The following is a 24,936-nucleotide window of genomic DNA, read 5'->3' on the forward strand; positions in this document are numbered from 1 at the left end:
TCTGGCAAACACTGTTAACAAACATGAACAGGGATCACAGAAGCACACAGGCCGTCCACCATCTTGCTACTAAGCTCTTCTTCTGTGGTGTGTAGCGCCCCCTGTTGATGGCATCCCTGGTTTCCACAATGAAGACTCTCAACAAAACACCCACTGTGGTTGGTTCGGGTGTTCGTCACAATGAAGAATACCACAGCGACTGACTGGAACCGGACTGGATGTTCTGGAACCTTGCTCTTCCAGTGGAAACGCACGACATCAATTCAAAACCACATCCAGGAACCAAAACAGGCTCCAAACCACTTTGCTGGAAAGTCCTATCAGTAGCCTTCAAGGAATCGCCGTCCAGAAAACCAGAGCAGTGAATCTTTTTTGTGTTTGTTTCGTCATCGAGTTATTAGTCCATTAATTTAAATGTGGTGTGTGCAACAGGGAGACGTGTAGAACATGCAGGACAGTGGCCAGTCAGGAACAAGACTGAAGGTCACTGCAATAAGGAACCAACGTCTGGCCCCTGAACCTGGATTTCCAAACAAACTTCCAGCCTCATTGCAGAACATGATCGATCCTCCTAAACATCCTGCTGCAGTCTCGTTACTCTACAGGGCTTCCTTCACCACCAGCCCAGTTCAGTCCGCTTTAACCCGCCTCCAGTCCATTTGTCTAGAAAGTCTGGTCTGGTTGGTGAGGTGTGCTAGTCAACCTTTGACCTCTGGTCCTCCAAACCTCTGTCTGGGTTTGGCTGAAGTGAACTCTGGTTGGTTTGAATGTGAACCCCAAGCGGACCAGAGACCGCTCCAAAAGCAGGAAGTGGACTACAGCGCAGGGCATTCTGGGTAAATACAACCAAAGCTAAGGTGTTAGCCTAGCGCTGGCAGTAGAAATGTCTCCTTTAGCCAAAGACTAAAGAGAAATCCTCCAACACTAAAATCTGACGCCTCCATCTTGTTTCCATCTGGTGAAGAAGGAAGTTGCTCTCAGTGTCTTCAGAGGTTTTTGTGTCGTTTCCTTCATGGTTCTTGGTGCAGCGCCCCCACAGGCCAGGAGGGGAACAAGTTGGTTTGACTCAGAACCACAGCAGCTGGAGGTGGAGCAGATGATGGCGTTCTGGTTCCAGTAGAACCGGGTCGACCGGACCATCAGGGGGATAAACAAGCTAAATGTCAACCCTAAATCTTTTCACCGTGATACATGACAGGAGCTTAGAGAATTTTATGTACTTCAACACATTTACATTCTGTTTTTGAAAGTGCAGTACCTGATTCCTTGGATCAGAGTGAACAGTAAAGGATCAGCTGAGGCTGTAATGTTGGAGCTAAAATAATAATAATTAATAATAATAATAATAATAATAATAATAATGCTCTCAGTGGGTCAACTTTCTCCCACTGGTGGTGTTTGTAGTGTTTCTGCCTCACTGATCCTGGCTTTACATCAACCCTTGTTCAGTCAGGACATGGGATCATAGACAAACACATGCAGAAACAACCAGGCTCTATTCAGCCAAACACTGTGGTCCTCTGCCCTACTGGGGCCCTACTGGGGCTCTACTGGGGCCCTACTAGGGCTCTACTGGGGCCCACCAGAATGGTGTCAGTCTCACAGGTTGATCCCTGCTGTCAGGCCTTTGCTTGTTGGAATCCATCCATTTTCCAGTGCCTTCACTGGAAGTTGGCTCTGCTGGTGGGAGGCCAGCAAGCGAACGCAGAGAGCCTTAAACGGGCAACTTTTTCCTGCTCTGTTTGAAGCATCATGATGTTATTAAGAATATACAGTGGAAACCATGGATACAGAAGGAAAGAGCTCAGGTTGTTCTAATGTGGGGATCATTGTTGTAATCAGCAGGCAGAAAGGTACCTACAGTAAAAACCACTCAGTCGTTTCTCCTCCTGATGGTCCAGTCGACCCGGTTCTACTGGAACCAGAACCTCATCATCTGCTCCACCTCCAGCTGCTGCCTGTTCCCCTCCTGGCCTGTGGGGGCGCTGCACCAAGAACCACTGAAGGAAACGACACAAAAACCTCTGAAGACACTGAGAGCAACTTCCACTGAACCCAGACCGAGGTTGGGAGGACCAGAGGTCAGAGGTCGATTAATGTTCACACCTCACCAACCGAAGCAGACTTTGACTAGACAAAGTCTAGACGGGACGGATTCAAGTTAACGTGGACTGAACAGAGTTGGTGTTTTTTGCAGCTTTAGTGTTTGGACTTGATAAAAACATCTGCTGATGGAAACACAAAGATCCCAACAACAAAGGTGGTGAAAGTTGGATCTCTTGGCAAAACTAAAGTTACTAAAAGTTACAGCTTAGCTTATGTACAACAGAAAACCATCATGTTAAATTTTTTTTTTTTTTGCACCAATGTCCTTCACACGTGAATGAAACATTTAGACCTTTAGTTGATCCTGATGAAGAACAGTCTGAGGTATTTTCTTCCAACAGCTGAACAATAACAGGAACTGTTTACTGGTCTAATCGCAGCGATCAGGTCTGAACCGTGTGACTGATTTAACACCCAGCTTATCGGAGGTTTACAGCGAACACCAGGCCGCCGGCTCCATTAACACATCATGGATGGAAAACATTCCAGCAGCAGCTTAACGGCCTGCGCTGTTTCACTTTATCTCCCAGAACCAACTTATCAGCCACAAAATGATCCATGTTCTGTGGTATGCTGCATATATGACCCTGTTCGTTTACTTAAACAACAACCAACCGACTGTCTGCAAGACAGGAAGGAAAAACACACTGAGCTCCAACATTTATAGGAAAACATCAGGCTGGATGCTGTTAAAAATATAGGAAAATATCAAACAGGGTAATTTGAGGGAAAATAATCATTTCTAGAATGCATGTAAATAAAGCGTCATAATACTTATTTTATTTTGACATGACTGTGTAGTTGTTGTTAAGAGGCTAAAATCAAGAACACTAATCCTGAGCCAAAAAATGATTTACAACAGATAAAATCTGTCATAAAAACATTTAAAATAAGAGCTTTACAACTAATTTGATATAATTTTCTATTTTAAATTGAACTGTTTAAAATTTAACTCCTTAAAGAAGGTAAGCTTCTAAGAAACCTCATGCTAATGTGGCGCTAATGCTAAGCAAAAATGAAATTTATTGCCATGTACTTTATATCAGCCATAAAACATTTAAATGAATAGTTTTACAATTAATTTCACAGAACAATGTGTTTTAAATCAATCTGTTTTAATATTTACTTCTTAAAGTTTAACTCCTAAGAAAACCCAAGCTAATGTAGTGCTAATGGGTAATGCTAAGCCAGCTAATATAAAAAAAGCTATTTATTTTCACATACTTATTTCATATCAATAGATGTCTTCATGTTTATTCCAAAATTCTGACAGAACCATCTGAAGCCGAGACTCACTGGACCAGGAAACGTTTTCCTGTTAGCCCGTGCGAGCCGTTGCCCCGGGTTACAGCCCTGGCAGCCATCATGGTCTGCTGCTGCTGTAGCTCATCTGCTTCAGAGCTCCAGTTGTTTGGCCGTCAGAGCTGCTGTTCTGCATCGTCTGGTGGTAACGAGTGTTGCAACTGCGACGCGACTAATTTACAGCTTTTTCAAATGTTTTGATTTAACGGTTTAAAGGACGATTTCCTCAGCTTTAGCTACATTTAGCTTATGAAAAACCAACATGTTTGTTTAGGATGTACGCTGCCTCACAAACGTCACACAGAACGTTTTGACACAAAAGAGCATTTTTAATTGTTTTTCCACAATTTTGTTTTTCATAAAGAGCAAAAGTCTAATAATTATGACAAAAACGGTTTTAAAAAACTCAAAGGTCACCTGAGACTTATAGTCAAGTGCGTTTTATATGTGTAATTTTTTATTTTATTTTTAAAGTCAGTGCATTACACTAGATATCTGAGCCTTTCCCCTCTGACCTCTGACCTCCACAAACACTTCCTCCTTCTTAGACCAGTGAGTAAATTAGTTCCTGTTCTACGACTGGCTGATTTATTACTTATCTTAACAATCAGGGTCTTAACAATCTAACTTATAAAAAGGAAACCGACGTGTGGAAGGAAAATTAATGATCATTTCAAAGCAGGAAACAGAAACGTGACAAACTGACCTTTAGGAGCAGCGAGGTGGGAGTCGAACCGACCTCTCTGGTTCTGGAAGGCCCTCATGGTGGATAGTGAGGAGGAGGAAGAGGAGGATGAAGAAGTCAGTGTGTGTAGCTTCCTCTTCTCTCTTGTTATGTGCTTCATCAGCAGGGCGGCCATGTTGCCTCCTCTTCCTCCTTGTAATAAGGAGTTTCTCAGCAGAACGGACTGGGCCTCCCTCAGACTGACACAGAAACAGAAATATTTCCATCACAAACAGGAAGGTGTTTACTATAAAATCCAGCTTAAAAAATGTAACTATTATCAAAATGTTCCGTATTTTACGTCTCTATAGGTTCATGACGCAGTGAATATTTCAAACTTTTTTTGCTTACAGAAAATAAAAATACAAAAACGTATTCAAAGAACGTTGAGTGGAAGGAAAAAGTGTGCACCATCAACAGGGATAGCAGCAGCTTGGAGAGGATTGTTGGGAAAATTCATTCAATAATCTGTTGGAGCTACAAACATTTTATAACAAGCTTTTTTGGTACCTATTTTTATTTTATCTTATGAATAATACACTAAACAATTTCAACTTTATTAACATTTTTGTAGAAAATGGATCATAGATGAGAAACATAAAGAAATCCCAAAGTTTCTACATTTTCTGTGTTGTTTCCTTATTTGGTTTTGAGAAAAATGTTTGTGGTTCCAGTTACGGTAAAATGAAGATGAATGCAAAAACTTTGTTAATAAGTGTTAATAAATCTACTTCTACTACCTAATATTTTGTTAAGCAGATATTATTTATCTGTAAAACATGCTGCCATGAAAAAGTGTCCAGCTGCATCAACAGACCAGAAACTAAACTCCAGTTAGAGCAGCGCAGCTTCAACGTGTGTTTACTCAAGTTAGTAAAAAGGTATTTGGTAAAAAGTACTGAGTAACTGATCAAATTATCAGTCATTTCATATTTAAAAATCACATCATAAGACGGACCAAAATATAAAGTTAAGTTTAAATTTTGAATTGAGTTTCATTCAATAAAAACTTATAAAGCTTTAATAAAACCTGCAGGTGAGTCTGTGTGTCGTCTGGTGATTTTTGGTTAAAACACGTTTTTCATTCAGAAAATCCAGAAATTTTATTCAAGTAAGAGTGGAAATACTTTATAAAGTTACTCAAGTAAAAAGTACAGAACAGTATAAATACTCCTAAAAGTTTGTTTTTTTTTTCAAAAAAGTTACTCAGGTAAATGTAACTAGTTATTACCAAACTGCAACAGACCAATGCTTACAGAACAGATTTGCTCCATTTTAGATTTGAGGGCCTCCCAAGATCCTTCAGAGGGTCACAAATGGTCCCCGGCCCGCACTTTGGACTCCCCTGATCTAGATCCACCACACTCAGACGAAACCTTTTCTCCGTATTCTGGCTTTCTGCGCTGTACTGCGCCAGGGAGCTCAGCGCCGGAGCCGATACCGGACTGAAAGCCTGATCTCGGTTCCCGTCCCTGGTGTGTGTCCGGATGCTGCAGCTGCTGGTTTTTAGCAGCACAGCGAAGCGGACAGGGCAGATAAAACTGCCAGGGAATGGGAATCTGCAGGGGTCACACTGCAGAGATCTGAACATCGTGTTCCAGCCACAAACTGTCTCAGCGGCTTTAAATCAGCCCCCAACAAAAACCAACAGGCCAAACCTCAGGAAGCCTCTGGGGTCCTCCATGTTAGCGCCGTGTTGCTTAGATAAGAAAATGCTGCTTGGAGCAACTGGAAATGAAAAGACGAACATTGTTACAAAGCAGCTGCGAGGCCAAACCGAACTCAAATAACGGCTCCAAAATAAACGTAGATAAAAGAGCAATTATTAAAACAACTAGCAAGAATAAGATGATGTTGTGATGCAGTCTCCCTTTTAAAACAGGCTAGGATGCTGATAGGCCAGGGGTGGGCAGTCCTGGTCCTGGAGGTCCGGTGTCCTGCAACTCTTAGACATCTCCCTGGTCCAACACACTTGAATCCAACAGCTGAATCTCCTCCTCAGTGCAGTCAGGTTCTCCAGAGTCCTGCTAATGACCTCATTACTTGACTCAGGTGTGTTGAAGTGGAGATGCATCTAAAAGTTGCAGGAGACTTTTAGGCCCTCCAGGCCTGGAGTTGCCCACCCCTGTGATAGGCTAATGCTAGGCTAACGTAAGTTAAACCAAGCTAAGCTAAAATAAGGGAAGAAAAATGTGAACTAAACTAAGTAAAAATAAACTAAACTGAGCTAAACTAAGCTTAGCTAATGTAGAATTAGCCAAGTTAAGAGATAATTCAATATAATTTAGCTTGTCTAAATTAAGCCATGATACCCCAAACATAGCCAAGATCAAATGAGCTTAGATCATCACAGTTTAGTTATAGTTTAGCTTAAACTTAGGCATCATAAACTAACGGGCCAAGTTGTTGATAATTTCCAGGAAAACAAGTTTTCAGCCAACAGCTCTCTTCCAATCCCTCTGCTGGAGTTAAAATCCTTATTTTTATCTTTAAGGCTGAGTTTGGTGTTTTTCAGGGATTTACCAAAGAAACTGGAACAAGCAGAGATGAACCTGAAACTCTTTTGTGAAGTTTCTGTGTTGAAGCAGCAAAAAAATGATTTGAATGATTCATAGCCATGAAATAGGTTCATTCATCTGAAAATGGGAAGGTTCCGGACTGAAATGGAACAGTCAAAGTCCCAGGAAATCCTCAGAATAACTTTAATAAACCCTGAATTACTTGCAAACATTTCAAACGAACATGTTTTATCCACAGTTGGTACGTTTAAAGATGGATTCACTCAGAATCCCTCCAGATCTTCCCACAGGCGTCATGACCCAGGCTCTGACCTCTGACCTTCACCTCTGACCGCTCAGTCAGAGCATTGAAGTTTGGTTTATTCATCTACATTTTGGACTCTGCGGAAGAGAAATCCCAGTCAGCTGGTTTACTTCTTTACAGACAAACAATCGGGTCTTTGTTCTCTTCTGCTTGAAGGAAACTCGAAGTAGACGTTTCAGTACAAACCAGGACTACTTGTCCTTGGTCCTTTTGGACTCTTTGAATCTATAGCCGGAAACTGCTGATGCAGCTGTCTGTTTCAGGGCTGAGTGGAAAAAGACGAGGTTTACTGCATAGAACAGGTGACAGTCTCCACCTGCTGGCTGAACAGAAAACTTGATGATGTGAGATGTATTGAGAAACAGACGAGGAAAGGAGTAGAGAGGAAACAGTGGGAGGACAAAAGAACGTGACAACACTGTGAGTGGAGAAAGCCAAAGGTTTGAAAGGTAGGAAGGCACTGCAAGTGAACGGCTCAAGATAAAAGATGATGAGAGAGTTGAGGAGATCGCACAACGTTTTGAGACTAGGTGTGAGGAGACGTCAGAGGACACAAGGGATTGACTTTTACCTCGGGATCTGCCTCTTCATCTCCTCTGGCCTCCTCTCTGCTCCAGTCGGATCCTCGTCCTCTTTAACTTCCAGACTTGCTTGCAGCTCCAGGGACTCGGATCTCAGTGGGTTCCTGTTTTCTCTGTTAGTTTGGGGCTTGGACTCTAGGACATGTTCTGAATCTGAGCTTTGCCTCTCTGGATCTGGATCTGTCCTCATCAGATCTGTGCTTCCGGGAGACGTTCGGTTCAGAAACCTTAGGGTAACATCTCCTGGATCCCCCTTCACGCCTTCAGCTTGACCTGCTAGACATCCAGACTTCAGAGGACCAGAGTCGTTACCGTTTAATGGCTTCTGAAACGAACCTGTAGGTTCAGGTTTCCGACTGGACCCGATTGGTCCAGCTGCTGTGGTTGTGGAGGCAGGATGGCTGGATGTCTCTGGAGGCCTTCCCACAGGAAGAGGAACTTTGGAAAATTGGCAGCGGACGCCATAGAAACCTTTCCCGCACAGACAGTTGTTGGGAAGTCCACACGATGATCCGTTACGGCAGGAAGGAAAACATCTGGCTGAGGGAAAAGAGGACAGTTATAATCCACACTCCTGCAAATGTCAAGCACGGTGGTGGAAGGATGATGGTTTGGGAATGTTTTGCTACATAGGGATATTTTGTGGATAAGTCAAGGAATGGAAAAATATGTTGGGACATCATATCATGACACTTGGTTATTGGAAATGAAATATGATTATGCTAACAGTCACAGAATCTCTTAACAGGGCAAGAAGGTTGGGACATGGAGTCAGTAAGGCAGAGGTGGGAATCCACAGACTACAGGCTGGAAAACATGAGGTCCAATTCAGGTCTGAGTAGCTAGATCCAAAGAAAGAAGAGACCCTAAGCAAAGGGAGAATGTCGAGTACCTCCTGGTGGGTCAGGGAGCGAGGCTAGAGGCGGCGACCAACAGCCTTCAGAGGAAACGTTTTCACCAGGCAGAAAGCAGGTGAACTCTGCCCGTTCACCTCCAGGGAAACGGGCAGAGTAGGGGGATAGAAGCAGAAATGTCAATAATCTGAAAGGACTAAACGCCTCCACATACTTCACTTGGTGTAGTACTTGGTAGCAAGTACTTCACTAGAGGAAGAGTCAAAGCAGACTGCTAGTGTCCCACAGTAAACTACTGGGCGGAAAAAAGTCTCGACATCGAACTGTATACAATCAAGACAGGCTGATGGTCGCCGTGACTGCGGCTCTCTGACTGATGTGTCATGGCGGCCCTGGGTGGGCGCCTAGCCCAACTAGCTACTCGAACCTGCTAACTTATCTACAGAACAGCTCGACGTGGACACTGAGTGCCGCCGAACAGTTTACTGTGTGACACCGAGTACTTTGCTCGGACGTGTCCAGCGGACCTGCGAGGAGTGCCGCATGCAGAGTCCCTCACACTCCGGTCTACTCTGAGCCGGGGGATAAATTCCTTCATTTCCCGTAATCCTAATTGATAGTTAGAGTCGGCGCCATCTTGTGGTCACAAACGAGTCAAATTTCGAAGAGCCTCTGATGGAAGCGATTATAAATAACTTGTTTGATACGTGAGTCAGGGAACATATTGGCTCTAACCTGGTCTGGGTAGATTTATGATCTGTCTGTAAAAAGATCATGTTGGAAAATTTGACACCTTAAAACCTGCAGGAAGACTAGGAGAAAATAACACCTGAACGTCTTCATGGCGAAAATTAAACGAACATCTGAACTTAAAATGAAATAAATCCCAAAGTAGAAAGTAAATGCTTACGCTTGGTGCACCTCCTGGTTTTAGGGGACACAGTCCAGCCGAGACAACATCGACCTCCACAAACACGAGGTCTGCGGAGAAAAGGGTCATTTATGGTCCTAAAAACACTTCATTTATCAGAAGTTGGTCTGTTATTGAATAATGCCTCGACTTTCAGGTCCATGTCAGAAACATAAACCTTTCTGTTTGTCTGCAGACTGTTGGACATTCTGCTCGTAGACAAACAGTCACAATAACCACATCCAGCCCAGATGCTTCCCTCCGTGTCCTAACAGCGCCCCCTGTTGGCTGAGGAGCCAACTGAGCTTCAGCTTCATGAATGATGGATCACAACCCAACTACAGTAAGGGACACTGAAGGGTTTGCTCTCCATCCATCCATCCATCCATCCATCCATCCATCCATCCATCCATCCATCCATCCATCCATCCATCCATCCATCCATCCGTCTGTTCATCCATCCATCCATCCATCCATCCATCTGTTCATCCATCCATCCATCCTGTGTTGTTCTTCAGATCCTCTCATGGGTTCTGCTGGTTCTGGCTCAGAGGTTCTGGTTTCGGTTCAGTCCCTGAATGCGTGGCGTCCATGTTGTTGTTTCGGGTTCAGGTTGTTGTTTCGGTGAGTTTGGATCCGGCCTCAGCAGAGGATTTAGTCATTACTCACGGCGTACTGGTCGTATTGAAGCGGAGGGGGCCCGCTGACTGGATCCGAACTGGACCCAGTGACCGCAGAACCACAGACAGTTTCACCTTCAGGCTCCAAGCTCTGCGGTTCTGCCGGTTCTCTTCCGGATGACGGGCCTGGAAGGAGTTTTCTGCTCGTGGTTCATGAAGGAACCGAGTGCCTGATGTCTGTTTCTGCCCTGCGGCTCAGAGAGTCTGAATGTTAGGAAGCAGGAGCCCCTCTGCTCCCTGAACACTAAAGGAGGAGATGTTTGAAGCTCAGCAGGAAGCAGCTGCTGCCTCCCCGGTTCCAGCACAGCTTTACCTCTGGTCCTTCAGGCTGATGTGTCTCGGTTTAGTTTCTGCTGCCTGGAGTTCTCATTCAAACCTGAACTCAACTAAAAAACAACAAAATAACTCAAAAATATTTATAGTTTTAAAATAACCAACAGATGACTAGATCTGCTTGTTGAGCCCTTTGCAGGAAGCAAAGCCATAGTAGTGAGAAGTAAAAAGCAGAATGATGTTTTTTTCTTTTGTTTTTCTCTCACCTGCTCTGCGTTCTGATTGGTTATGATGCTGCCATCACCTGACCGCTCTCACTCTCCTGATGTTAACGTTTCACTTTTCATATCACTTCTTCTGTTTCTGTCTCTGCTCCGTTTTCTCAAACCTTCAGATGGCCGCTGGTTCTGGTTCTGGTTCTGAACCCAGTTCTACTGAAGGTTTCTTCGTGTTAAGGGGAAGTTTTCCTCTCCACTGTCGCTGCATGCATCGGTCTGTCGGATCGCTGTAAAGTGGTGTCAGCTCCGTCAGCTGACAGGGTTTAAAACTCACAGGCTGTGTTGACTCTGAATCCGTCACTTGACTGTCGCTCAACAGAAACAGTTTCAACACATTCCTGATGTTTCTGAAAGAAGCTGAAAGCAGAAAGTATTCAGGATGCAACAGGTGTGATCATTAAGCTGCAGCAAAACAAAACGCTTGAGCCATCCGCACTCTTCAGCTGTGAGTCTCAGATACAAAACAGAAGAGCTGTAAAACTCTTCCGTGTATAATTCATGTTGCATTTTATGGATACAGGAAACATGTATAACATAAACACTAAACATGATAAATAATTCATCTCCTGTGCTTAAAACACAAACATTTAACAAAAAAACGCAAAGAAATCACTGATAATCAGCTCAGACATTAAAATGATTAATTGAAAATATTAAAAAATAAAACAGATTAAAAGTGTTCAGAGAATAATTTGCTGTCAGTCAGATGATGTCTTATATTTAAAGACATAAAGAAAAGTTAAAGATTAACATTAACATTTAACCAGCACTAAGTTTTATTTTAGTGAGTTTCTGTGACTTCAAGTTCCGGCCCGCGGTGTTCCTCCTGCTGCTCACCCGCTCAGAGCTGCTCTCCTCCGGGCTCCACCTGCCGGTTGTCCGGTGCTCTGGCTCCGGAACCCGGTCCGGACTCTCTCCGGGTCGGTCTGCAGCTGTTCGCCGGGTCGCACGCCTCCGTCCTCCGGCTGAGGAGGCTGCGACGCGGCGCTCCGGAGCATCCAGCCGGTCCACAGACACAGGAGCCCCAGCCGCATGATGAGAGCCCGCAGACTGCGCTGAGCGCGGAGCCCGGCCTCGTTCACCTCCGGGTGATGCGTTCAGGGTCACCGCTGCGGTGGGAAAGTCTCCACAGACCGGGCACCGTTCCAGGGCCGGAGGAAACTGAACCAGGGACCAGGGCCGGACCAAGCCTTTTCGGGGTCCCCCATACCAACATGTCAGCACCAGATTCTTTATCATTTCTAGCTACTATCATAGCTAATGCTGTTAGCATCACTTCTAATTAGCTTACATCATGCTGGTGTTTTGGTTGTTGATTTTCACTTTAAAGGAATGAAAACCTAGAAATAAATAATTTAGGTCTTGAAATGCAGAGTAAATAAAGTGTGCCATTTTATTTTAATTATTTGAAAGTAGACACTAAATTTACAGAAAACAAGTTGACAAGTTTGATTTCTTATATTTCCCCAAGAGTGGCAGCAGGAAGAGATTCATGTGTCACCACTATAAAAATAATATAGAAAATGATTTCCATGTGTAACATGGAACTGAGAAACGAGTCTGAGGAAACATCAATCCGGAGTCGAGACGCCAGTGATGCTGCGGTGAAATGCAGTGATGCTGCGGTGAAATGCAGTGATGCTGCGGTGAAATGCAGTGATGCTGCGGTGAAATGCAGTGATGCTGCGGGGAAATGCAGTGATGCTGCGGTGAAATGCAGTGATGCTGCGGGGAAATGCAGTGATGCTGCGGTGAAATGCAGTGATGCTGCGGTGAAATGCAGTGATGCTGCGGGGAAATGCAGTGATGCTGCGGTGAAATGCAGTGATGCTGCGGGGAAATGCAGTGATGCTGCGGTGAAATGCAGTGATGCTGCATTTTAGTATTTAGCGAACTGGAGATCGAATTCTCCGTTTTTTGCTCACCGCTAGGTCAGAGCTTCTGATGTCCCCGTTGAAACTTCAGAACAGCCTGCAGAGATTATCATCATGGCTAAATGATTCCTGTTTAACTCTCAATACAAAGAAAACAAAGTGTATTTGCTTTTCAATCAAGAAAACATCATTGGGGCGTGTTGTGGTGGCGCAGGGGGTTAGCACACCCCACGTTTGGAGGCCTTAGTCCTCGACGCGGATGTCGCGGGTTCGACTCCCGGTCCCGACGACCTTTGCCGCATGTCTTCTCTCCTCACCCTCCTTCCTGTCTGCCTACTGTGGAAAAAATACGAGCCACTAGTGCCGCAAAAACTCTTCGGAATAAAAAATAAAAATAAAAAAAAGAAAACATCATTGAGCTGGACCCTCTCCAATTTGCCTACAAAGCAAAGAGGTCCACAGAGGACGCTGTATCCACTGCACTTCATGCTGCCCTGACCCACTTAGAGAAGCAGGGGAGCTACGTCAGAATGCTCTTCGTGGACTTCAGCTCAGCATTTAATACCATACTTCCCCAACGTCTGATGTCCAAGCTAGCAAACCTTGGGCTCCCATCAGCCACCTGCAGTTGGATCCTGGACATCCTAACAGGTCGCTCCCAGAGGGTCAGACTGGGCCCCCACACCTCCACTGCTCTGAGCCTGAACACCGGATCGCCACAGGGTTGCGTGCTCAGCCCACTTCTCTACACCCTCTACACTCATGACTGTGTCTCCAACCACCTCAGCAACAAGATCATAAAGTTTGCAGATGACACGACTGTTGTTGGTCTCATCTCAGACGGGAAGGGGGAGCTGGAGTACAGGGATGAGGTGAAGCGGTTGTCAGAGTGGTGCAAAGTCAATAACCTGCTCCTCAACACCTCCAAAACAAAGGAGCTGGTGATCGACTTCAGGAAGAACAAAACGGACATCCAGCCTCTCACCATCAGTGGGACCTGTGTGGAGAGGGTCCCAGTGTTCAGGTTTCTGGGCATGGAGTTGGAGGACAAGCTAACCTGGAGCACCAACACCAAGGAGCTGTTGAAGAAGGCACAGCAGAGACTGTACTTTCTGAGAATACTCAAGAAGAACCATCTCCCCTCAGACCTGCTGCAGGCCTTCTATCACTGCTCCATAGAGAGTGTGCTCACGTACGGTCTGTGTGTCTGGTACGGCAGCAGCACATCCGCGGACAAGAAGGCGCTCCAGAGGGTTGTTAGGGCAGCAGAGAGAACCACAGGCTGCCCCCTCCCCACTATGGAACAGATTTACACTTCCAGGCTCCACAAGAAAGTTTTGGACCTTTTAAATGACTCTTCACACCCTGGCCATGGTCTCTTCCAGCTGCTGCCATCAGGCAAGAGATACAGAGCAATAAAAACCAGGACAAATCGCCTAAAAAACAGTTTTTACCCGATGGCAATCATGGCACTAAATTCAAAGGCATAAGAACTTCTGCTCTTGACACCACTTTGTTAAAAATGTAAATTCTGTTGCGACACCTCCAGGCGCTGCAACCATCTTCTGATGTCTATTTATTTCTCATTTTGTACTATTTATTTCTTTATCTTTGTATATTATGTATATACACATAACCTGCATCTTAACTCGAGTCGAGCAAATCTCAATCTGTAATCTGTTGATGACAATGACAAATAAATCTTATCTTATCTTATCTTATCTTATCTTATCTTATTACAGTCCTTGAAAATTCACATCAATGGGGCCCCTATTGAGCAAGTATCACAAGAAAAATATTTAGGAATAATTCTGGATGCTCAGTTAAATTTTAGGAGCCATGTTGATAAAATCAGCAAAACTGTTAGATCAAATATAAACTGTTTTAAAATGATTATAAATTGTTTAACACGTCACTGTGCAGAGATGTTTTTGAACTCAATGATCCTCACATTTTCCCTATGGAGCTACTGTCTGCTTATAATCAGGCTTTGAAGGTTTTATATCAAAAGCCAATCAGATTCCATCATCGTCACATTTTGGCTAAATTCGGCATTTTGGACTTTCCTGATTTTATAAATTATAATCTTTTAAAATTGATTTTTAAGTGTTTAAATGGATATGCACCTAAACCATTAAGCAGTTGCATACAGAGACTGCAGGGCAACAGCAGATCTACTAGAGCAGCTTCAGATGGAAATTATAACTTTCTCTTTCGAAGAACCACTTTTCCTCAAAGTCTGTCTGAGAGAGAATCTGCAGTTTTTAACTCACTTCCTGTTGATTTAAAGTCTGTAACCAGTTTTAGTATGTTCAGGAAACAGAACTGAACCCATTTTTAATGTTTCATGTTTTACTGTTTGTTTGTAGATGTCGTCAACATCATGCTGTGCTATTTTAAATGATTATTACTTTAACTTTTAGAGGTACTTTTTAAAAGCCCATCTAGGGACAAGTGCTGTGAATTAGCTGTTGCTATTGCACTATGACGCAAACATGGGACTGCTGTTTTATTCAGTTTGTTTATGTCAATGTGTCTGTCCCTACAAAATAAACTAAAAAAAAAAAGTAACTTGAAATCATTGATTTTCTGTGTGATGTGGAATTGAAGGACAAATTTGCATCAGTTGGCTTGGACACATTTTACAAGTGTCTCCAACCAGGACATCCTAAATTGACAGCACTGGCTGCAAAATGTCCATGTTTGGGGCTACCTGCCTTTGTGAGCAAATTTTCTCACTAATGAAGAGATTAATGTGTCACCACTATAAAAATAATATAGAAAATGATTTCCATGTGTAACAGCATTTAGTCTGCAATATTCAATGTCATTTATATGTCTTTTATTTTGAAATATACTAATATTATTTTGTGGATTTTTTTTTGTTTTTTTTTTAAAGGTTTTGTTGGCTCTATTGGCCTTTATTTGAAAGTAGTTTGACAGGAAACAGGGTAATCAGAGAGGGGGAAGACGGTCGCCAGGCCGGGAATCGAACCTACGACCACCGCTACAAGGACTAAGGCCTCAACGTGGGTCATGCACCCTATTTTGTGGATTTTTATTCTGAAAAAAACTTATGTGATTAATTTGAATTACAAAATGTTTCTTTTACTCAAATTATATGCTTTTATTTTGAGCTTTGTATTGTGAACATTTTTATGCTACGGTAAAATATGTAAGTATTTATTTGCAGAGTAATAAAGGAAACAGTCATAAATGTGTGCTTTTATTTTTGAAAGAAATTGCTGTACATATGGGATGTTTTATTTTTAATTATTTGATTAAATGTTAGCTTTTAACATTTAAAAACTACTTTAAAATGTGTGTAAATATTAGTTTGTAAAGATTTTTCTTTTTTAATTTTTGAAAGAAATTATAGCAATTATAAAATACTAGCTTTTATTTTGTAAGAAACTCAAAGAAACATTTAATATTTTATTGTGCAACTTTAGACTACTTTTATTTTATTTTTGAAAGACATTTATAAAGTTGTAAATGTAAATGCAAGCTTTTATTCAGAAAAATATCTAATTGGAATGTGTGTGTTCAGTATGAAAAAAACCTATTACAGATGTTTATAGCTTTTATTTTGAAATAACTTCAAGAACTCAACGAGCTTTTATTTTGAATGAAATGACCGGAACTTGTATTATCTTCAGCTAGCTTTATGCTAACCGTTGAATTTGGTCCGCATCCTGACTTTCTGCGGTAAAGCGGGACGAACCCGACGACCTGTTCACTATTGGACCGCCGGAACCGGTTTAAAGTATAAACGGGGTTTGGAGCCGACCTGTTTGTGGACCGGGTCAGAACACTCACACACACAGCGGAACCGAACTGAAGGTTAGTTAGCCTAGCCTGTTAGCTGTTGGGCTATTCCAGGAGAAGAATGGACCTGTTCGACGACCTGCCAGAACCGACACAGACGTCCTGTGAGTCCATAGCGACCGGTAGCGGTAGCAGCTGAGATAAGGAACGGTTTGGTACCAGAACTAGTCCGGGTTTAGCAGCTAGAACCAGCTTCTCATTGATGCATCTGATTAAAGAAAACATCTGCAGTGGACTCAGAACCAATCAACACCTCTGGTTCTGCTGCAGAAATCTAATAATTACTGTTCACATGAACTGATCTATAGCGGATCCGGAACCGAACTGAGTCCAAACCACAGCCAGTGATGGTTCTGCAAAACGGAAGTGGTAACATGACTTTAGCTTAAGAAAATCAGATAAATCCCTGAAAATAAATCAGTTAGGGAGGCCGATATATCGATATCGGTCCGATAAGGGCCAATATTAACAACAGATGTTTATTTCCTTTGTGTTGCTGCTTGTGTTTCTGGAGGGAGTCGGTCTGTTTGTTTGGTCATGTGACCAACAGGGAGGTCTGTAAGCATCGTGGTCACATTATTTTAATGATGCTGAAAGGTAGGAAAATATAATTAATATCGGCCATAGCAGCAATATCAATATTGGATATCGATGTCAATTAAAGTTTTCGTATGGGTGAAACCTTAAAACCCATACATGTGAATCATCTGGGCATTTTCTTCTGTCCTTTGGATCTAAACTGGGACCATAAAGTTTTAAAGAAATAACAAACTTTGAAACTGAGAAAAAAAAGTAAACGGATAAAGATTTGAATTTAAGAAATATCCAGTATTGTTTTGTGAAACAGAAAACAAAATATTGAAAATCTATTTTAAAGATGAAAAAAAGATTTCAAACAAAAAACTATTTTGAGATTGAAAACAAAGATTTAATACTGAAAAAAATCATATAAAAAAATTCAAACCTAAAAATGACTTGAAACTTAAAACATTTAGGAATAAAAAAAGATTTGAACCTGGTGGAAAATTGTAATGAAAATTTGAAACAGACAAAAATGAATTGAAAAACAATTTTGAAGCGAAACAAAAATGTTTGAAACAGAAAAGAAATATCCAATTTTTTCTGTAAAGAGAATCTATTTAGCTGTATAGCAGCTAATGATCATAGACCAAAATAAGCTGAGCTAAATTCAGCCAGCTATTGCTATGCTAATGTTAGCTTGGTGATCTGAATGACATTCTTGTCTTTAAATGTCTCCTTTGTCTCCAGTTGCTCCTCCAGCTCAGGATGAAGAGGACAGAAGGTTCAAACGGAGGCGAGACGATGAAGAGGAAGAGGAGGAGGACGAGATCAAGAAAGTTTGTAGAGAAGGTTTTCAGCTGTTCCACCACAATGTTTGTTTTCTTCCTTTGCTCTCATGAAGCTGTCAGCCGCTGAGTAGACGAGGCGAGGCAGCAGCCGACCCACTCCGTCCGTCCGTCTGTCTGTCCGCCGCAGGTCTGCCCCGGCTCAGAGGCTACGCGGCGGCGCGGCGCGGCGAGCGCGAAGAGATGCAGGACGCTCACGTACTGATGCCCGACATGAGCAGCTGTCTGTCCTCGCTGCCGGGACACGTGTAAGACCGCCTCAACTTCCAGTCTTCCTGACTTCCTGTTTCCTGTCCTTCTCTGGTTCCGGAGGGAATCAGTCTCTGGGTGTTTCTGTGTCTTCAGCTCTCGCATCTCATATTTTGCCGTGTTTGATGGTCACGGCGGCGCTCGAGCATCTCGATTCGCCGCTGAAAACCTTCACCTGAACCTGGCCAAGAAGTTCCCCTCAGGTGAGTCTCACTTCCTGTCCAGATGGGATCTTCTGATGAACTCTTTTTGATGGCGTCTCTGTTCCAGGAGATGCTGAGAATCTGGATAAGCTGCTGAAGAAGTGTCTCCTGGACACGTTCCGGCAGACAGACGAGGATTTCCTGAAGAAAGCCTCCAGCCAGTAAGACATCAAAACGCTTGGAGCTGAAGGAGCTCAAGGGGACGCTTGCTGAGACGCCATCTTGTTTCTGTGAGCAGGAAGCCGGCTTGGAAGGACGGATCCACGGCCACCTGCATCCTGGTGGTGGACGACACGGTGTACTCCGCCAACCTGGGGGACAGCAGGGTGAGCTGGGCTCGGCGCAGCGCCCCGCGGTCCTGCAGGGGGCCCCGCTGAGCAGCAGCTGCTGTGTGTCTGCAGGCGGTGCTGTGTCGAACGGAGGCGGCGGCAGACGGCCAGAGGAAGTCGGTCACTTTAGCGCTCAGCAAGGAACACAACCCGACCATCTACGAGGAGCGCATGAGGATCCAGAGGGCAGGAGGCACCGTCAGGTCAGCCGGCACGCAGCAAAGGATTGTGGGAGGTTTACCTGAAGCATAGAGGTTATGGCAGCCATGGGAACAATTTTTACAGCGTTGAAAAGGAAATATTAATATCATTTATCATCTGTAACAATAATACTAATGTTGAATATCAGTATCAGCTCACACCTTTGTATCGGTGCATTATTAAAACCAATAAACACGCCGCATCCGGCCATTTTCTCCAACCCTGTCGGCCCAAATTCCCTACAGAACTGAGTTCTACGGAGCTACATTAGGGTCGAATGGTTTGTCAAAAATATTATAATTTGAAACTAAGAAAACATTTAGAAATAAAAGACATGGATTTGAAACTGGAAAATATTGTAATACAAAAATTATTTGAAACTGGGGGAAAAAAACGAAATAAGAAATTATTTTAAACTGATAAACAGAAAAAATGCAAACAAAATGAATAATAAATTGAATTGTAAAAAATTTAAACTAAAGAAATGTAAAGAAGAAATCAATTAAAACTGAAAAAATAATTTAGAAAAATAATTTGAAATTGATCAAAATTATATTGAAAAAATCAAACTGAGAAAGTGAAATAAAATTTGAATCTGAAAAAGAATTGTATTCTAAACATTATTTGAAAACCAAAAAAGGGATTTGAAACAGAAGAATGAGGGTGTGTTCCAGAGACTCGTCCAGCGTAAAGCGGCGTCTGTCTGTCCGTCCCCCACAGGGACGGCCGCGTCCTCGGTGTCCTGGAAGTGTCCCGGTCCATCGGAGACGGTCAGTACAAACGCTGCGGCGTGATTTCTACGCCCGACGTGAGGAGGTGCCAGCTCACAGCCAATGACAGGCAAGAACGCAGCCGCACACGCTCCCTGCTCCAAAACACCGAGTAGAGTAGGGAGGAGATCCTAAAATCAGGACGATCCACTGAATAATAACGGTCTGAACATCTTCCTTCTCTCTCTGCATCCATTTTTCAACTCCTTTAGGGTCAAAGTTCAGGGATTATTTGAGATGGTAATCAGCTGCTTCCAGTTGTTGCCATGGTTACTCAAAACGCAGAAATCCTTTCAGCTGCTCAGCGTCCATAACAAGAAAGAATAGTTGTCCAAACTGGCAAATATTCAGCCAGGAAATGATGAACAAAAATAAAAAAGAAGAAATCAGAGCAGAGCAGCTCCAACATGTTGCCACCAGGAGGCGTTATTCTAGATTATTCTGGATTATATTCTAGTTCTCTAGACGGAGAAAAGGGAAAACACTTCAAAATCAGGTGGGAAAACTGTTTAAAGAGAAACCAGTCTAAAAACCAGGCACTGATCCATGTTTAAGTTTAAACAGATTATGTGATTAACCTGTTTAATCCCACCGGCAACAATTGTTGCCAGACATTTTATCTGACTTCTAGAAGCTCTAAAAGAATAGTTTTAGTTTTGGCAGCTAATTGAAGTTTTAAAATGAAACAATAATGTGTCTACTCTAAACAATATCAATTTCATGTATCTAGTGTGAAAGTCACATGACCAGAGCTCTTTACTTCCTGCCTGTGACGCTGGTGGTCAATGTCTGTCACAAACCTGTACAAGTCAGTAAAATACTTTAACAAATATAAATCAAATATTTTGTACATATCTTCTTTCAAGTGTCTTTCACTAATATATAAAGAAAATGGTATCCCTTCATCCATATTTTGATCATAAGAGAAGTGAATTTGAGCGTGGCAACAATTGTTGCCGCTAGCATAACACACAGACAGCATCATGCTGTGAGTCAATGGTTTGCCTGTTTATTCTATATGCCCTGCTGGAAGGAGCTCTCTCATGAAGAGAGCCCCTAGAGGTCAGTGACCGTAACATTCCCTCACAGCTTAAATTATCAGATGTTTTAGATCTTCTAGACCTGAAGGAAACTCAAAATGATGTCTTCTACATCCCACAGTTGAATGTGGGACTTACGTTACCCTCCCAAAAGGAGATCCTTTACACAAAGTGTGGCCTATGCACTGAATGACGACTACAAGATGACGCCACGCCTGAAACTTTAGGACAGGGCCACAGTGTAGTACTTGGTCTGGTAGAACTGGGAGAATTTCCTCCCAGATTTGTTCACACTAACATTTTCGCCTGACTTTGATGAAATGACCAAATCTGTATAAATATAAACAGATTAATCTCCTCCAACATTAATAAAAGTGTTTTTCTGCAGGTTCATCCTTCTGGCCTGTGACGGTTTGTTCAAAGTGTTTTCAGCCGATGAAGCCGTCAAGTTTGTTCTCGGCGTCCTCCAGGTGTGATGTCCATGTCGAAGCTGTAAATCCGCCTAGATACGGCTCAGGTCTGACAGGAAGTGAGGTCACAGAGGTCCTGTGTCTTCCAGCAGGAGACGAGCGTGGAGCAGAAGGACGAGCTGACAGAGGAGGAGCTGCGCTTTGAGGCGGCGTGTCAGCAGCTGGCTAGCGAGGCGGTGAGGAGAGGCTGCGCCGACAACGTCACCGTCATCCTGGTTTCTGTCTGCCACTGAGCGCGCTCAGAACCATCATCATCAGCAGCATCATCCTGCCGGCTTCACTCTGCATGTCTCGTTTGTTTGCAAATAAAATCTTTTTTTTTATCTTGTGTCCTTTAGATTTTCTGTGATTGACTCAGATGATGCGTTCAGGAAAAAACTGACATTTATAAAGCAGAGCTTTATAAATGTCATTATTGACATTATGACATTTATAATGTCATTGTAAAGCAGAGCTTATAAATGTATATATATACAATTTATATATTCTACAGCTTTGAAGATGAAAAAATAAAATTATTCTGATATTGAAAGATTTCACGTTGTTAGTTGTGATACTGCATTATGAAAATTTTAATAAAATATGGAAGGAAAATTAAATATAAAATTATAAATTCAAAGACTTTTAAGACTTCTCTAATCATTAAATCCTTTGTGATTTTCTTTTTCCAAAATGAAAATTTCAATGAATCAGGCAAAATTATGAATGTTTATTTTCTTGGTGTTATTGGCGCTCAGTGACTGCAGTCCCACTCCCAGCCTCTGGGTGTCGCTTTCTCCTGTTGAACCGACGCCAACTAAACCGGGTTATTATCTGACAGTAAAACGGAGACAGCTGTCAGGGGAATAAAACAACAGAAACACGACATATCTTCAGTTTTGTCCGAACCGAGCTGGTATGCGGATCGGGACGGGCTCTCCCGTAGGCTCCGTGCAGGTTTGTGCCCACAGGGTGTCATTTTAAAGACACGTATCACCGGAAGTTAGCGGATTCTGCAACGGAGCTAACAGGCTAACTACTAACTAACGGTTAGGATGTTGAATAAACTTTATTAAGACTCGGTGACGTTACCAGGGATCCTGTGTGACGTCATGGAATCCCTTTTAGACTTTGAGGAATGCATCAAGGACTCACCTGAGTTCAGGTAAGTTCTATTTTTATTCAGAGGTTATGAATAAATAAGAGACTAATTCAGCTGTTAATGATTATACCGACTATCAGCTGAAGAAACCTCCTGGAAAGGGATTCCAGGTTACCCTGATGATGGTTTGTTTTATTTCTTCAGGCTAACTCTGGATCAGTTTGAGGCAGATGTTTCCCTGCTGGAGACTCATCTGGATAAGGTAAAGCTCTGGTTAAAATCTGTTTTTTTCTCATTCTGGTCACCTGACCTGCTGTCAGTGTATTTAAAACACGCCTTGTTAACTTTTCCAACATTAAACCTTCACCTGATGGACAATCTCTCTGCTCACTCTCTCTGACCAATCAGGTGATGAAGCTGTGCGGGAAGATGGTGGAGGCGGGACAAGCGTACAACGCAGCCAATCAGCTCTTCCTGAGCGGCTTGGCTGAGCTCCTGTTGTATCAGAAGAAGGAGTCGGTGATGATGGTGAGAAGTTGCGGCGCCATCGCCGCTGGTCTGATTAGTTGGGACGGTTTCCTGTATGTGACTTCCTGTTTCCTGCTCCACAGAGCTGCCTGAACCAGTTCCAGCAGGGTCTGCAGGAGATGCTGAGCTTCCACACCGTGAGTCCTCCTGTTGTCTTCTTCTCTGGCAGCTGGAACTGTCTGGTTGACCTCTGACCTCTGCTCCTCAGATGCTGCTGGACCAGATGCAGAGAGCCATCATCCAGCAGCTCTCCAGCCTCTGCTCACAGTGAGTCACTCCTCATCCAGTAGGATCCTGATCCAGTTCCAAGCTGATCTTGACTCAGTCATCATCGGTCCTGATCCAGGTCTTGATCCGGTCCTGCTCTTTGTTCCTCCCAGGTTCCAGCCGCAGCTAGCCGACACCAGGAAGGAGTTCGTTCGGATCGGAGAGGATCTGGAGACGGCGGCGGCGAAGAACGCCCAGGTGTCTCGCCACAAGGCGGCCGATGCAGAGCGGGCGAGCCACCTGCTGCTCGCCACCCGGAAGTGCTACCAACACTTTGCCCTGGATTACTGCCTACAGGTGCGACCCGGACCGGAGGGCGGAACCGAGCTGACATTTAGGTTCTTTAAACTTTGGTTCTGATTCTCTTCCAGCTCAACACCTTTAAAACCCAACAGAACATCGACGTCTTGAACTCTGTGAGTCGTTTCTGCAACGTTTTGGATAAAAAACTTTATTCGTTTTGTTGTTTTTGTGAGCTGCGTTAACAATCTGGTTTCTCAGGTGTTCTCCTTCGTCCACGCCCAGTTCACCTTCTTTCACCAAGGCTTCGACCTGCTCAGAGACCTGGAGCCCAGCATGAAGACCATGGGAGCTCAGGTTCTGACCTTCGACCTCTGACCTCTCTGGTGAATCCTGTTGGATTATCTGACCTGATATTTGTTCCTCAGCTGTCTCAGCTTTCTGCCACCTGCGCTGCCAAGAGGAAGGAGCTGGAGAACCAACACCTGCTGGTGCAGCAGCGGGTAAGGAGCCGCCTCCCGTCTGGGTCCGGTCCGGTCCGGTTCGGCATCAGACACAGCTACAGATCCCAACATTTCACTGAATCCTGATGATTAAACTGAAGCAGGAAAACTGAACCGAAATGACTCCCACCAGCGGGTGGCAGTATTTCTTCCTTCTGCTGCCTCAGTGTGGCAAGTAACAACATTTTAGACACTTGGATTCTTTCCTCACCGTTTTCTTCAGGTGTCATGTTTCCGTCAACTTCTTTTTTTAACTTGCATCAGAAAGGGTTCATGGGAAGGCAACATTCAAAATAACTTCCTCAGTTTCCTCAAAGAGGAAACACACTTTCTGACGTAGCGAACGTTCCCATCCACTGGTGGGTCTGCGCCTTACCAGAGGCACCAAACTCTCAGAAACCTCCAGCTGCGAAGGAATGGCTCTCAGCGCTCCATGCTAGTTAGCATCCACCACTTCCTGTTAGCATTTGCTACGTCCTGTTAGCAACTGCTACTTCCTGTTTGTTATAGCCATGTGTAGCATCAACATCTGATGACATCACACTCTGATTGGCCAGATACATGTTTTCATATTTTCTTTTTTGTTTTTTTATGCTTTTGTGAGATTTTAAACTCAAAATTTGCATGAAAGTCAGATGGAGATGTAGCCAGTATGTTTCCATCTGCAGTTTAATGAGGAAAATATATTGCAAATATTTCTACATTAGCACCACAAAATGAGATCTCTGCATCCGGCGTTCCCACTGCTTCTCCGTGTTTTTGGTCATTTACTTTTAAGATGTGAATGGTCAGCAGGAAGTGACGCTGTCGATGTTTCCTCAGGACGCTTCGGGCGAGCTGATGGTCAGCTCATGTCCCGACAGCGGCGACATCATCCAGGGTTACTTGTTCAAACGGTCCAGGAGGAAATCCAAGACCTGGAAGAGGTACGGAGATAGGGGCCGCCGTTTGGAAAGTCAAAATTAACACCAATAATTTCATAAGAGGAAACACTGGGATTCATCTTTCACAGTCATTTTTCATCATGTTATTTAGTTTAAAACTCTAAATATTTAGAAAACTAAGTATTTAGTATGAAGCTAAATATTTATTTAGGAAGCTAAATGATTATCATCAAACTAAATATCAGAAAATTATTTAGTTAGTTTGAAGGTAGATATTTAGCTTGAAGAAGCTAAATATTTAGCTAATTATTTGGTGTCAGAGCCTGAATGCGTAGTTGGCAAGCTAAACAAAAATCTTAAATATTTAATTTCTAATGCTAGCTATTTTGATGAAAGTTGACTATTTAGTTAGTAAGCTAAAAGATTATCTTCCAACTAAATACTGTAGTTAATTATTTATCTAAATATGTATTTATGTAAAAATTTTTATTTAGCTTTTAGTTTGCTAGCTAAACTAACTGAACATTTAGTTCGAAGGTAAATTTGTGCAGAAGTTGCTGAGGCCCTCTGG

At 43.2% G+C, this 24,936-nt stretch overlaps 3 protein-coding genes across 11 annotated transcripts in view; 2 read left to right on the forward strand and 1 right to left on the reverse strand.

The window, feature by feature from the left end:
• Window positions 1-12,515, reverse strand: part of ltbp4 (latent transforming growth factor beta binding protein 4) — a 40,864-nt gene extending 28,349 nt beyond the window's left edge. Inside the window, exons 1-4 of one of the 2 annotated variants that reach the window (XM_032590706.1) lie at window positions 11,369-12,515; window positions 9,301-9,371; window positions 7,527-8,076; window positions 4,115-4,332 (exon numbers count right to left, since the gene is read on the reverse strand). In XM_032590706.1, coding sequence (XP_032446597.1) covers window positions 4,115-4,332; window positions 7,527-8,076; window positions 9,301-9,371; window positions 11,369-11,565 — 1,036 coding nt within the window. In that variant the 5' untranslated portion in view covers window positions 11,566-12,515. The remainder of the gene's footprint in view (window positions 1-4,114; window positions 4,333-7,526; window positions 8,077-9,300; window positions 9,372-11,368) is intronic. The other variant, XM_032590705.1, reaches the window with a different exon arrangement.
• Window positions 12,516-16,036: 3,521 nt separating this feature from the next.
• On the forward strand, window positions 16,037-21,185 carry ilkap (integrin-linked kinase-associated serine/threonine phosphatase). 5 transcript variants are annotated; one of them, XM_032545580.1, is made up of 10 exons: window positions 16,041-16,337; window positions 17,503-17,604; window positions 17,731-17,848; window positions 17,946-18,052; window positions 18,120-18,213; window positions 18,291-18,378; window positions 18,454-18,584; window positions 19,303-19,422; window positions 20,781-20,862; window positions 20,952-21,185. In XM_032545580.1, exons 1-10 carry the CDS (start codon window positions 16,295-16,297, stop codon window positions 21,093-21,095), a joined length of 1,029 nt encoding a protein of 342 aa, XP_032401471.1. In that variant the 5' UTR covers window positions 16,041-16,294; the 3' UTR covers window positions 21,096-21,185. The 5 variants fall into 5 exon arrangements, with proteins under 5 accessions (XP_032401473.1, XP_032401474.1, XP_032401471.1 ...); XM_032545581.1 differs by having other exon boundaries at window positions 20,955-21,185; XM_032545582.1 differs by lacking the exon at window positions 19,303-19,422 and having other exon boundaries at window positions 16,037-16,337.
• Window positions 21,186-21,613: 428 nt separating this feature from the next.
• Window positions 21,614-24,936, forward strand: part of LOC116707891 (arf-GAP with coiled-coil, ANK repeat and PH domain-containing protein 3) — an 11,100-nt gene continuing 7,777 nt past the window's right edge. The window contains exons 1-11 of one of the 4 annotated variants that reach the window (XM_032545575.1): window positions 21,618-21,798; window positions 21,919-22,006; window positions 22,148-22,205; window positions 22,352-22,471; window positions 22,555-22,608; window positions 22,680-22,738; window positions 22,852-23,035; window positions 23,110-23,154; window positions 23,240-23,335; window positions 23,407-23,481; window positions 24,304-24,407. In XM_032545575.1, the coding sequence (XP_032401466.1) occupies window positions 21,954-22,006; window positions 22,148-22,205; window positions 22,352-22,471; window positions 22,555-22,608; window positions 22,680-22,738; window positions 22,852-23,035; window positions 23,110-23,154; window positions 23,240-23,335; window positions 23,407-23,481; window positions 24,304-24,407 (848 nt within the window). In that variant the 5' untranslated portion in view covers window positions 21,618-21,798; window positions 21,919-21,953. Of the gene's footprint in view, window positions 22,007-22,147; window positions 22,206-22,351; window positions 22,472-22,554; window positions 22,609-22,679; window positions 22,739-22,851; window positions 23,036-23,109; window positions 23,155-23,239; window positions 23,336-23,406; window positions 23,482-24,303; window positions 24,408-24,936 lie in introns of all 4 variants that reach the window. The other 3 variants (XM_032545576.1, XM_032545578.1, XM_032545577.1) reach the window with 3 other exon arrangements.

Source organism: Xiphophorus hellerii, chromosome 18 (assembly GCF_003331165.1).
Source record: "Xiphophorus hellerii strain 12219 chromosome 18, Xiphophorus_hellerii-4.1, whole genome shotgun sequence".
NCBI classification, from domain to species: domain Eukaryota; kingdom Metazoa; phylum Chordata; class Actinopteri; order Cyprinodontiformes; family Poeciliidae; genus Xiphophorus; species Xiphophorus hellerii.